This window comes from Diadema antillarum, unplaced genomic scaffold (genome assembly GCF_040938485.1).
Source record: "Diadema antillarum isolate AM-2024a unplaced genomic scaffold, OU_Dant_1.0 scf00000015, whole genome shotgun sequence".
NCBI classification, from domain to species: Eukaryota; Metazoa; Echinodermata; class Echinoidea; order Diadematoida; family Diadematidae; genus Diadema; species Diadema antillarum.
Genome location: NW_027270904.1, coordinates 4321780 through 4334437, shown reverse-complemented (window position 1 = coordinate 4334437; position 12658 = coordinate 4321780). Strand labels below are relative to the sequence as shown.

General features: G+C 38.1%; 1 protein-coding gene across 1 annotated transcript; it reads right to left on the bottom strand.

The window, feature by feature from the left end:
- Window positions 1-441: 441 nt before the first annotated feature.
- Window positions 442-7623, bottom strand: LOC139724006 (NADH dehydrogenase [ubiquinone] 1 alpha subcomplex assembly factor 4-like). Its single transcript, XM_071635208.1, has 4 exons — window positions 7471-7623; window positions 4610-4707; window positions 3621-3800; window positions 442-2013 (listed from the first exon to the last, which is right to left on the bottom strand). Exons 1-4 carry the CDS (start codon window positions 7604-7606, stop codon window positions 1876-1878), a joined length of 552 nt encoding a protein of 183 aa, XP_071491309.1. The 5' UTR covers window positions 7607-7623; the 3' UTR covers window positions 442-1875.
- Window positions 7624-12658: the final 5035 nt, after the last annotated feature.

Below are 12658 nucleotides of genomic sequence, written 5' to 3'. Positions count from 1 at the left end.
AACTGTCGCAGGAGCAAATGTTGGGTCACCATAAATTCATAAGGGGTATCTTGACAAATACACAGACAGACAGACACACACAGTCATACACAGAAAGCTTACTGATGAAAATCACATCATACTTAACAAAGAGATATTCACATTTAATAAATACAGACACTTTATTTGATATATTTATTCTTTCATTCTGTCTCTTCTCTAACGTCATAACAATGCTTTGCAATTCATGTTTCACTACCATGGAACATATCAAACATAATCTCTCCCGTAACAAAGGATACTGTGGAATCAAATATAACGTAATGCCTCTGGCATCCTTCAGAGTAGAGGCATGAACATTGAAAGAACAGCAATAATATCACGGACAAAGAATGCAAATCAGGGTTGCCAACATAGCATATCAGTATCAGGACCACCACAAATGGTTATTGGTGGGGAAACTATACTTAGATGTGACATGCATCTTCATAGGTAAGAATAATTCCAAAATCAGGGGGCTTTGCATATTAGTAATGGAATTTATTTGTCAAAACAAGGAGGAAGTGTAGAAGAAGCGCAGAATTTACACAATACATGGCAAACATCTCAATTTTGAATACTAGAGTGGTAATATCAAACATTCTGACTGAAGTTTGCACATGGGCATATTATTTCTTTCGCAGTGCGCAAACATTTGTTTGCACACTTCAGTATTGTTGTCATCACCATAATGTTCGTCTTCTCTTTTTCCCTAGCGTCAAAGCTATGAACTCTTCCAAATTCTAGCAAAGCGGTTTGACTCCTATGCACAATCCTCACATAAAATTAATCGAGGAAGTACAACTCTGATCCTATAACCTTGCCCAGAGTACTTGCCAAGGTATATAAAGAGAGGCTATTTGAAGGTTGACTTTACATCAACAAATCTGAAGTTATTACTGCGTACATGTGGGTTGAGACATATACAATATACTGTATATATGGACAATTTTGCGGAACATCAATTTTTGCGTAACATCAATTTTTGCGTATTGTGCACTTCATTTGGACAGAATTCTAAAACCTGTGAAAATATCTTCACAGTTTTCTCTGCACATTTTGAATGGGTTGACAACTGCATAGTGCCAATTCAAAACCAGCGAGTTTTTGAGCAACTTAGCACTAAAATATCAATGTTTATAGTAAAAGTGGGACATTCTAGCCTTTGCTGTAGCGAAAATGGGCTGAACAGAAAGTAAACTGAAGTACCGTTCTCATGAAAACTTAATTTACAGGATTTACTACTTGAAGGTGTAATCACTCCTATAACATGGTCTACATACCTATCTCTGTCGATACAGTGTTCGTATAATGCTTTCACATACTGGTATATGTCAGTTACAGACATTTACTACGCAAAAGGAGTGTGTTGTGATATGAGTAACTTGCACAATTGTCTACCCATTACAGTATGCAAGATATTATGTATTAAAAGCAAAATTGGGTAAGATCAAAGAGACCAGCATAAGTTGAATATAATAGACCAAAGAAGAGGCTCTAGAACTCATTTGTACATTCAACTTATGTTGAAGTCATATATTGGACATTCAGGACTGTGAAAAAAGTTACATCTTACATTGTAGCAGACTGGTTTTCACTTCTTGGGTAGTGACTTCTACAAAGCTGACTGCATTTGGCGCGAGTCCAATGAACAACAAAAAGTACTTCCCCAAACTTATTCATCCCCTCCAATGACATGCCAACATCCACAAGTACCTTACTACCGATGCTGTCTGAACAGAATCACTTCACTGAAAAGCCCTGGTGGCCCAATGCAACCAAAAACTGACCGGGCGGGACCCTCACCATCGGGTGGGGCCCTCACCACAGCCCGGTCCCCTCGACGCCCAGCGGGCATCACCTGCTGGGGATGCGGGGCACATCCTTCTCATCCAGCAATGGGAGGACCTTGAAGGACTGGAAGTACTCCAGGATGTTCTCTGTGTCCTTCAGGTCCACCTTGTATTCCTTCGACAATCTCTCTGCAGAGTATTCCTGGAACATGGAATTAAAGGGATGGTATAATTTTGGTTGAGACCTAATTTCAGGTTTCTAACATTATATGGTGAGATAATGAGAAACATCTTATGAAATATGAAAGAGCATGTGATTCTATGAGGAATTCAACGTTTATTTGATGAAAATTGGTTTTGAAATGGCTGAGATATCCAAAAAGAGCGATTCTAATAAAGTGTGGGACCCACACTTTATTACGATCGCTTTGTTTTACTTTGTTTTTGGATGTTTCAGTCATTCCAAACCTGATTTTCTTCAAATAAACTTTGAATTCCTCTATCATAAGTGTTTTCTTGGTATCTCGCAAAAAGTTAAAAGCCCAATTCTAATCTCCACCAATACTGTACTATCCCTTTAAAATACAAACACAGACAGACAGAGTGACAAGAGGGTGAGGACACATTCTCGATAACAAGCGTCAAGAAAAAAAAATAATTGTAATTATCGCGATAATGCTCTCGCATTTTCCAGTCCCATTTCTTGCTTTTCTCTTCATCAAAATAAAGTTGTCATTATCATTCAATGCATGTAACCCAATTTTAACAGAGCATGGTTATATTAAGTGTACTTTCCACAAATGTTCGGATATCACGAGAATCCGGATATAACGAGAAAAATCACCCGGAACCAACGATCTCGTTATAATGGGATTCCCCTGTACAGGGGAACCTCGCAATAGCAAGGACCTACAAACCATGACAATTACCTTGTATGTCAGGTTTCTCACGATATCAAAGTTACAAAAAAGAAAAAAGAAAAGAAAAGAAATATAAAAAGTTGGGACCTGCAAATTTGCCATGATATATCAGGGTTTTGTTTTATCTAACCTCTTTGTAACAAGGTTCCATTGTATAGCTGGAATAAGCTGACCTCTCAATTGTTAGCAATATATGTACATACTCTAGGCAAATCAAAGTTACAACACAATACACTGGAAGAAGAAGGTAGCTTGTACCAATGATTTAATGACATATCTTTCATCTACTCTACCTTTTATGGCCCAGAATTTGATCTGACAAATGCTTCTTTTGCCTCTTCTTTTTTCAATGATGCTAGAGTAATACATTTAGACACAGAATTTTGATCCTGAGCCCAGTCTCATTAAACCAAAGGATATATCTAAGAAATGCCTTGCCATAGGAAATAAAAATGCCATGACCTATCGGCACCTTTCCATGTACAAATCAAATAAAAAGGCTGATGTGACGATGGCTACATGGAGGCATGGTGAAGACTTTTTGACATTCAAACTGTCACACTGTAACTTATTAGTATGTTTCAAATGTCATTCCCAACCTATGCTGCTCCAATGCAAGAAATTCATCAGGTCCGCTCATATATATTTACTCCTGAAGAGCATTTCACTACTCATGACGTCCAGACTTAAGCATTACAACTGAAAAAAAAAACACAGTATTTTTCTCGATGAAAGTTCATGTCCAGGAAGTACGCGACAGATGTTAACTTTGCCACAAGTTCAAGAGAAAGCAAGACTTTGTGTCTGACCCCTTTCCACTAGTTCGCACCACCATGGCCCAGTAGGCGAAATAGCGGTACATCCTCGCCCTGTTGTGATTCTCACTGACCTCCTTGTTCTGCCGATGTTTGGCCAGCATCTCCAAGGCCTGCCCGACAGACAGCCGACCCTCAGGGATGGTGTCCGGCTCCAGGAAGACGCTGGGGGAGCCCAGCTTTTGCTGCCGGTTCTGAGGAAGGGGACGAGCCTTACGCCTGGCCTCAGTGGCCATGTCCGCATCCATCAGACGCTAGGGGAAAGAATTTCATTTGGAATTTCAATTTTTATTTCCTTCGACAGGAAATGATGTAAATACTGATGGTATAGAAGAGACTACAAATGTGAGAACTGAAGAAAAGCTATAATATATCGCAGTAGGTTTCCTTTTCAATACAACAGTTACATTATCTTATGCAAGGTCAAAGACTTCAAATCAATAATCATTTGAATATCCCTTTTCAAAACAGAGCCTCCTTACATTTTCATACAAGTTAAATGCTTTCACTCTAACTCAAATCAAACAGAAATTCCTGAACATCATTTCTTTTTTACTAGGTTATGTTATTACTATCAGAGTGGCAACACATTCTGACCAGTATGAATCATATAGATCTAGATCTTTAATAACAATTTGGCAAATATCAAAATGTCAATTGTGAAATTGAATTTAGTCAGACAGACGACTTTTAGCAACTTAATAACAAAACAAAACATAAGTCAATTTTAAATGAAAAGTATAAAATATTTCGAGAATCCTGCAAGTCAGCGTAATTAAAACAGGCCCAGTGGATTATTTCAGAATCTCCACAGGAAGGTTTAAAAACTACAGATATTTCCAGTACTTGGTAAAATTCTTCATAATTCACATGGCTTTTGAATTTTGATAACTTGCATATCAGTCAAGGCAAAATCAGTTTGATGGCAAATTTGGTGTACATGTATTCACTTTATCTACCAAAGTGCCAGGAGATGACTACAAGATACTGGGGATTGAGTATCAACACTGGGGTCTTGGGAGTGTGGAGAGGGATTCGATAAAAGTCAAGAATGTGACCTGACCTTTCCTTCTACTTCCTGTGACATGACCTTGACATCTTTCAGCATTCCCAGCAACCTCTCATCTTTCACCTGCTCCCTCTCAAGGATCTCTGGATTCTCTGTGAAAGCAATAATTGTAAAACGAGAAATGACATAACCATGGTCACTGTGACAAACAGGTATGAAACGTACTCGTACAGAGAATCCCACATATGCCCAACCAATGGCAAATTACTACTGGCAAAATGTACTTTTATGCCTGTATGTGGAAATCAGCAGCTGAAGTGGACCAAAATATGTCAAAAATATTTTCACGAGATGGTATGTAATCACTCTTGATAGTTTGAATTGTACACACAGATTCTGGAATTAAGAAAAGTGGCAATTCTGACTTCAACAATATCATCAAATGAATGAAAAGTGATGGCAGTTTCAGGTCTGGTAGGGCCCTACATGGTATTAACCAGTGAAGAGTTTGCTCGCAAAAACCGATAAGTCCATATTTGCCAAATGGAGATATTTGCGATCAAAGGTCAAGAAAAATAAAGAGAATAATACAGAGACTCCAACCCCAAGCACCTTCTGATCTGGAGATTCTCCCGTCCGAAACCCCTAGCAAACGGGAGACTCCAAGTTGATGTGTGCGAAGGGCGAAGTTCCTTGGATTCTAACCGTTAGATGTTCTCTGGGGCTCTAAGGCTTATTTTTTTTCAACATACGATAGAAAATTAATAAGTAAGAAATCCTTTCCACCGGAAGACACAGAGCCAGGGCGGGAGAAATCAAATCTCAAACAGGAGAACGGGAGATTGTGCAAAAATGGGCTTTCGGCGGGAGATCTCCCGTCGAAAACGGGAGAGTTGCAGTCTCTGATAATAAGAAAATTTTTGCTTCTTTTGACCATAACTTCAAGAATGTACCTTTATATGTAGTGACCAATATATCATTTAAAAGGTATCATTTTGTACTTTAAGACAGACACTGTCCTTCAAAATCTTAAAAAATGGACTTATCGGTTTTTGTGAACAAACTCTTCAAGTGTTGTGTTGGGTTTTGTTGTTGTTGTTATTTTTTTATAGAAATATTTAGTGGACCAATGTGTTACTATCCTCCTAAGTAACAAAGTTTAATATCAAAACCAAAATCGACAATATACACATCTCATAATCCAATGTGTGCCAAATCAAAAAGTGATATGATGCTTTTTAGAAAGTACTGTAAAACCAGAAATTTTTGCATGCATCTTAATTTTGCAAGAGCCAAGATTCACAAATTTTAAACGTGCACGAAAGTTCTTGCCTTCACTATACGAATTAAATCCCTGTGGCAATTCATGAAATTTCATACCACAAAAAAGGCTGGCGCCTCCAATTCGTGAATATTTAATGCCACGAAAATAACTTGTTTTACAGTATTTTGTGTAATTTTGGTGCAGCTGGCTAGCCTATGCCCAGTTGAACTTGAGATGCAGATGTCACTTTGCTGGACACAAAACTGCATTTCAAAATTATGCCCCACTGGCACTGGCTAATTAATTCCTGAATTCTCGGAACGGTGTGTAATTGATAATAGACTCGATAAAACTCACTACAGATTACAACTTTTGTGTGTTCTGACATCTGTGACAACATCTACAAGCGCAGGCCTGGCTCAGCTCAGTGCGTCTCTACAATTTAGTATAACATTATGATCTAAATTTTAATCTCGTCATACCAGGGGGTGGTGTTTCACTACGTCAAACTTAAGTTAAGATTGACTAAAAATTATGGCATGCCATTGGTTTCCCTGCTCAAATTCATTATCCTATTTCACCACCCACTTCAAAATGTTTAAATTTACAGAATAGTAAACTCCATTGCTATTTATTTTATCTTGTATTATCAATGGCTACATGAAAAAAGTCTCCAAGATCTTCATTTTCATCAGAAAGTTAAGCAAAATTGAAGACACACAGCATACCATAATTTTCAGTCAATCTTAAATTCTAAGTTCTGTGAGTTCCACTTAAATTCTTCATGAAACACAGGCCTGCCTGGCTGGTGAGCTGGCCTGAGCCTGAACTGCAACCAGCCCCAACGTGCAGCGTTGGGGCTGCGCCGTTTTCGCATTCAGATCGAGGAGTTGTACAAAACGGTGGTTTCGGCGCTATATTTCCTTAATTTTTCAACAAAAACTACGTCTACTAGGAATACTTACATGGGTCGATTAAACCTAAATGATTAATTTCGGTGACTGTTTGATGCATTTCATTGCTTATGATGCAGAAAATGTTGTGTTATAAGGAGAATATCTTCAGCACGCCGGTCTCCGGGGCTAGCCTGAGCCTAGACAGAAAGACCTGTCTGTCCGGAGGAGTCTTTTATTTTCTTATTTAAATTTTTTATTTATTTATTTTTTTTTAACGTCATAAATCCCTCTCCTCCGGAGACAGGAGGGGATCCGTGAAGCCAGACGCAGTCTCCGCGGATTTATATCCCCGACGAGCAGATATTTCTACAGACCAATCTTTCGGTCAAGCCTGCGCCCGAGTAAGATCATTGTACAACTTTGTATGCTTATGAAGGGGTCCGTTTCATGATCACGAGAGACTTTTGGCATTTGCTCACGAGAGACACAGCACAATTGAGTTAGGAGAGACTTAATGAAAACATTTTACTGATCTTTCAAAGTCTCTCATAGCTACATACGAGCGGCCATCCTGAGATCTATGTAGAGACTTGTGTGATTACTTCATTGTCTTCAAAAAACGGTGGACCTCCACCTCAGGTGATAACACACCTCGTCACCTGTCCAAGCCCAAGCCGCTAGCCGCCCCCGCGGCGCGCGGCAACCCACCCGGTCCACTTCCACCAAGCGAAAAGATGCACGGTACCGGTACCTACCTCTCTGATATTCGGCAATTTTCTTGGCTGTGCTAGGATGTTTTGGAGATGGTCTTACTTTCTGTTGGTCAATCAGACGATGTGCCCGGTTTTCTACGTTGAAATTTGTTGCTGCACGGCGTAATGCACCACCCATCTTGGCACTATTTCTAATATTCCAACACGTACCGTCACTGCGGCAGCGTGTCGGCCATTAGATTCAACTTCTTACATACACATACCTCGTACAATGTACCTTGGCAAAATTGCGTAAGATCCGAACGGCAATGCCGCTTGGATGCTTTTACTCAATGCTTCTTGGACAACTCGACCTCCAAAAGTTCAGCCGTAGACACGACAACTGTACTCCTTGCTAGGGTGGTGCTTGCAGTTCGAGAGCGTGATAAAGTAAACACTTTTTCGAGTTCATATTTTTCATAAAAGATTTTGATGAAAATCACTGTATTATATACCATATTAAAGGTAATTTAATTGGTTGTCAAGCTAGCAGGTTAATAGAAAAGGAAACTGTACATATGAGTGAATACATTCGTTTTTGTCCTCCAAAGCACAAAAGTAAAAATTACAAAAATTGACAAGTTGTCTTTCATTTGCAATATACCCTTCAGGATAACAATGACAACAAAAGACCAGTGTAACACAATGAGATACATGAATGAGTAGCAAAAATAAGTTTTTATTCTCTTTATGTCTTTATAACCTCTAACAAAAACAAAGTGGGAAACCAAAGGGGGAAAATAAGAATTTTCTGTCAACTCAGACTTCAAATGACATATAGGCTATATAGGGAGTAATATGCATAAACATGATTAAATGAACATAATTTCTTTATTTCATTCCTTTAACTTAGTAATTTAAGAATTGTAAAACATTATTTACAATTCTCTAATTTGAAGAAAAAAACAAGAACTAAAATTTCTTCCATTTTTTTTTATAATTGCTTCTTCTCTTATTTCATTTGAGATTTGACAGAAGATTCTTCATTTTCCTCCATTATCTTAGCCTTCATTGATATTTTGGGCTTTAAAGATATCATAGATATTGAAGAAGTGTTTACTTGTTTTTTGCTCAGTGTATTATGTAAATTATCTTATGGACTCGACGGTTTCATGATAGGACAAGACATAAATTTCCTTTGTTCATAAAATATTGTAGGTCAGTGGCGGATCCATGGGGAGTGCATCGGACATGCGCCATCCCCCTTTAATTTTTGTTAAAACAAAAGAAATAAAAAGAACACTCGGGGGAGGGGGTGCGTGCGCCCTCCCCCTTTAGTTTTGTAAAAGTGCCCTCTCTTTACGGAATTTCTGGATCCGCCCCTGTCAGGTCGAGATGGAACCTTTTCCTCCAATCTGATTCCTTTCTGCAAACTCTGGAAAAAAGTTCAGAGAGCCTTTTCATATCATATTCGAGACTTTTCTTTATTGAAGAAAGTCGAAATAATTCATCAAAATTTGAAAGAAAGGCGTGGAATTTTATTTGATAGTTTCATTATAATGTTTTCACCCAATATTGATAAGGTCCCTATTAACAATATTCAATTTAGCTGACTTTATCAACGGTAATGTTATAAACTCACGAGTTTATGTTGGTGATGATCTTGCAAACATCACTGATTTGGCGATCAAGATGTCATCTAGGTCCTTGCACTTGTTACTGCCCTGCGTCCCCTAAGGTTACAAGTTTGCAATTCAAAACTACAGGAATTGATGTGATTAAGGACTCAGTAAATTTTAATCTTAATCTTAATTTCAGTTAAAAAGAAGAAAAGTAAGTGACATTTTCGAGGCTTACGCCACCTCCAATATTCATGGTCTCGGATGATCAACACCCTAGTGGTTGTGACTATATTGTTTTGTTTTCCTTGAAAAGCTAAATCCAAACAAATATGATTTGAAGATTGTTTAGAAAAATCCATACTTGTTTTACACTTATTATTTTTATGCGTCTGACATTTGTAAAAATTTATGTAAATGCCGAAATAAGGTCATACAACATTTACAGTTCATAAATACTTCACAGACGTAAATGTTCACATAAAATTATCACATTGATAACTCACGGCGCTACACAGAAGAGTTTGTTCACAAAAGCCGATAAGTCCATATTTGCCAAATGGAGATATTTGCAATTAAAGGTCAAGAAAAATAAAGAGAATGATAAGAAAATTTTTGTTTCTTTTGACCATAACTTCAAAAATTTACCTTTATGTGTAGTGACCAATATATCATTTAAAAGGTATTATTTTGTACTTTATGACAGAGACCGTACTTCAAAATCTTCGAAAATGGACTTATCAGCTTTTGCGAACAAACTCTTCTATTGTAAAGTTTGGGTGCATGTGATGTCATCATTATTCTCATAATACACACGGAAAGGAAAACTCCTGTTTAGTGGGAATGAAACCAAGGTTTTCACTTCAAGAGCAAAAATAACTATCGTCCTATAGGCCTGCAAATTTGATTCAGTATGACAATCAAATGCAAAGTATGTGTTTTCTCTCAATCTGATCCGTTATCATGACACTTTGATGAAAGGGTGTGTTTTTTTTTTCTTTATTACATAATTTTTGTCAACAATATAAACAGCCTAATCGAGCCGTCAAATGTTAGGGTCTTCTTTGTCAAGGGTTGGGCTGTCCTAAGGTCGAGTTGATTAGCCCCGTATGTCTGCTGCGGTTGAACCTCCTCAAACTAGAGATGGCGCTATTAAACATCAGACATCCGCCTAGCTTCCTATCGGTCATCACCAAATTTTGGTGTCCGATTATTTTCATGAAGAACTTCACTTCCATAGGAGAACCCGTTTAACTCTTTCTGTGCCTTCGAGTCAACCCAGTGCACAAAATACCCACGGACAGGGCATTTATGTGGTACACAGAAGGTCAATGCTTTAAAGAGGCATTCTAGTCCAGTAAAATCGATTGTCTACTGAGAAATAGTTAAATCTTCAGTCTTACAACAGTCGGTTAAAAAAGAATAAGAAAAAAAAAGTTGAAATTTCGATGTTTCTCAAATTTCTGCAATCTAAGACAGTTCTAATTCTGTAGATATGAATACATATTATGAGTGAGCTGATGATTTCATTAGGCCTACCTCACAATTTTCCATCGATCTTCCACGAACAAAAAAAAAAATCAATCTTTCTGTCCAAGATTAAAGTGTAAAACATGAAGAATAACTTGACTAAGATACTATCAGAACTTGAGACTTGGGGCGTAATGGCGTTAGAACGAAAAAAAAAAACTGGACTTTATTAAAAAATCTATTTGCAAAGTTTATCGAAGGTAAATTGTGAAGGGATTACATTATCATTGCACTATAGGTGTGTATGCAATGTTCCTGAAGCATTAGAGAAATTTGTGTCAAAAAAAAGTGTCATAGCTTCCTTATTTCTCATCCAATTTTGATCAAACTTTAGAAAATGTTATTTTTTCCTACGCAGACTAGTTTATAACGCCGGGCTGTAGTATTCCCTTTTAATGTAAAAACCAAGACATGTAAAAATATAGTTGGTCATTGTCATCAGCACAGAAGCAACATGTCTTGATTTAGGCTAGGCCTATAATATGCGGTGCGACTCAGTCCAAAGTAAAATGAAAGGAAAAATTTGCCTACTCACTGAAAATGTCCTTTGACTGACTGAAGTTTCTCATTCTGCATCAGACCTATTATACAGCACAACCATTCTCGATTGAGACTGAGAAAAATACTAAAAGCTGGGTGATTGTTCTTGATGAGGGTATAACGATCTAATATTGAGTTATTGATCATTATCAGAAGAAAGGTGTCGTTGAAAGACAGGGATAGATGTGTGAGTTTCAGCCACACAAACACGAATCTCGTATCTAGGCTAAATATAAACAACAACAAAAATAAATAAAAGCAAAGCAAGCAAAACAAGGCTCAAAGAGATAGAGAGAAGGGGGGGGGGGGAGAGAAAATATATCAGAATATCCCCCATGAAACTATTTGAACATATGTCCTAATGTGCAACAGTAGATAACTATAGCAAAGAAGTAGATTTTTCGTCTCACGTTCCTGATGATATAGTGGCAACCAGCAAAGAAACAAAACATTATGCTATATGTAATCGCGTAGGGCCTATCTATACTCACTCGTAGACGCCACTATAACCACAGGGCCTACAGTATGTATTCTGTATAGGCCTACGCCTTATTTGTCATTCCCCCAGGTGAGGGTAGGGAGGAGAGAGGGAGGGAGAGAGGGCAAGTAAACCTCAAGCAAACCCTACACTTACAAGTCAAAATATTTACATTAAAAACAATGAACATTTAAATATCAAACATTTGCTATTCACAGACTGCATTTTTGAGTGTGAGGTCCTATAGCTGTCAAGGGTGGTGATGTGCACTGATTGGGTGATGGTACCCTCTCGATCCTCTTCCTTTGTTTCCGCTTTTGTTTTTGTCGTAAGAGCCAAAAGCGTGTGTGTGTGTGTGTGTGTGTGTGTGTGTGTGTGTGTGTGTGTGTGTGTGTGTGTGTGCTTTTTCGTATCATTATGTGCGTAAACGAGTGTGTGTATGTGGACACCCCCCCCCCCCCCGCGCTAAATGCATTGCTTTATGCACCTAAATTTAAAGTTACCGGTGGGCCCTTCATCTGATGAAAGCTACGGGCCTATCTAAAGCATTCAATAATCTAATAACCTTTTGTTTTTCAGTTTCATTGTATGGTGTCGAGATGAGTTTAAAATGTCTTTTCCACTGAGATGAGGAGGGATTTTATTACTACCGAGAATAAATAATCTAATATAGGCCTACTTTATGATCTGGATGCTCTTATGAGAATGGTTGTTTTCTTGATAAACTTGGAAATATAGGCCTATCGACATCGTGTTCTTTTTCATGTACATCTCCATTCATTAATCATCTCGCTATTTGCATGTACATTTGTACCAGTATAGGCCTATTAATTTTCCTAATTGATTAATGATAAATGATGAAAGGTGGGATATAGTGTACCACGTTACGACAAATTATGTGGGAGTCGCGTTGCCACACCGAATAGGCGTGTCCCTCGGGTTTCGCGCGTTTGGCACAGAATCGATAACGGATCGAAACGGTGCGTCGGAACCTGTGGTCGGAACTCAAGGCATACTACTAGTAGTAGTATGCTGCAATAATCTCGTACGCACTGCGCGCGCACGTACGTACGTTCGTATATAT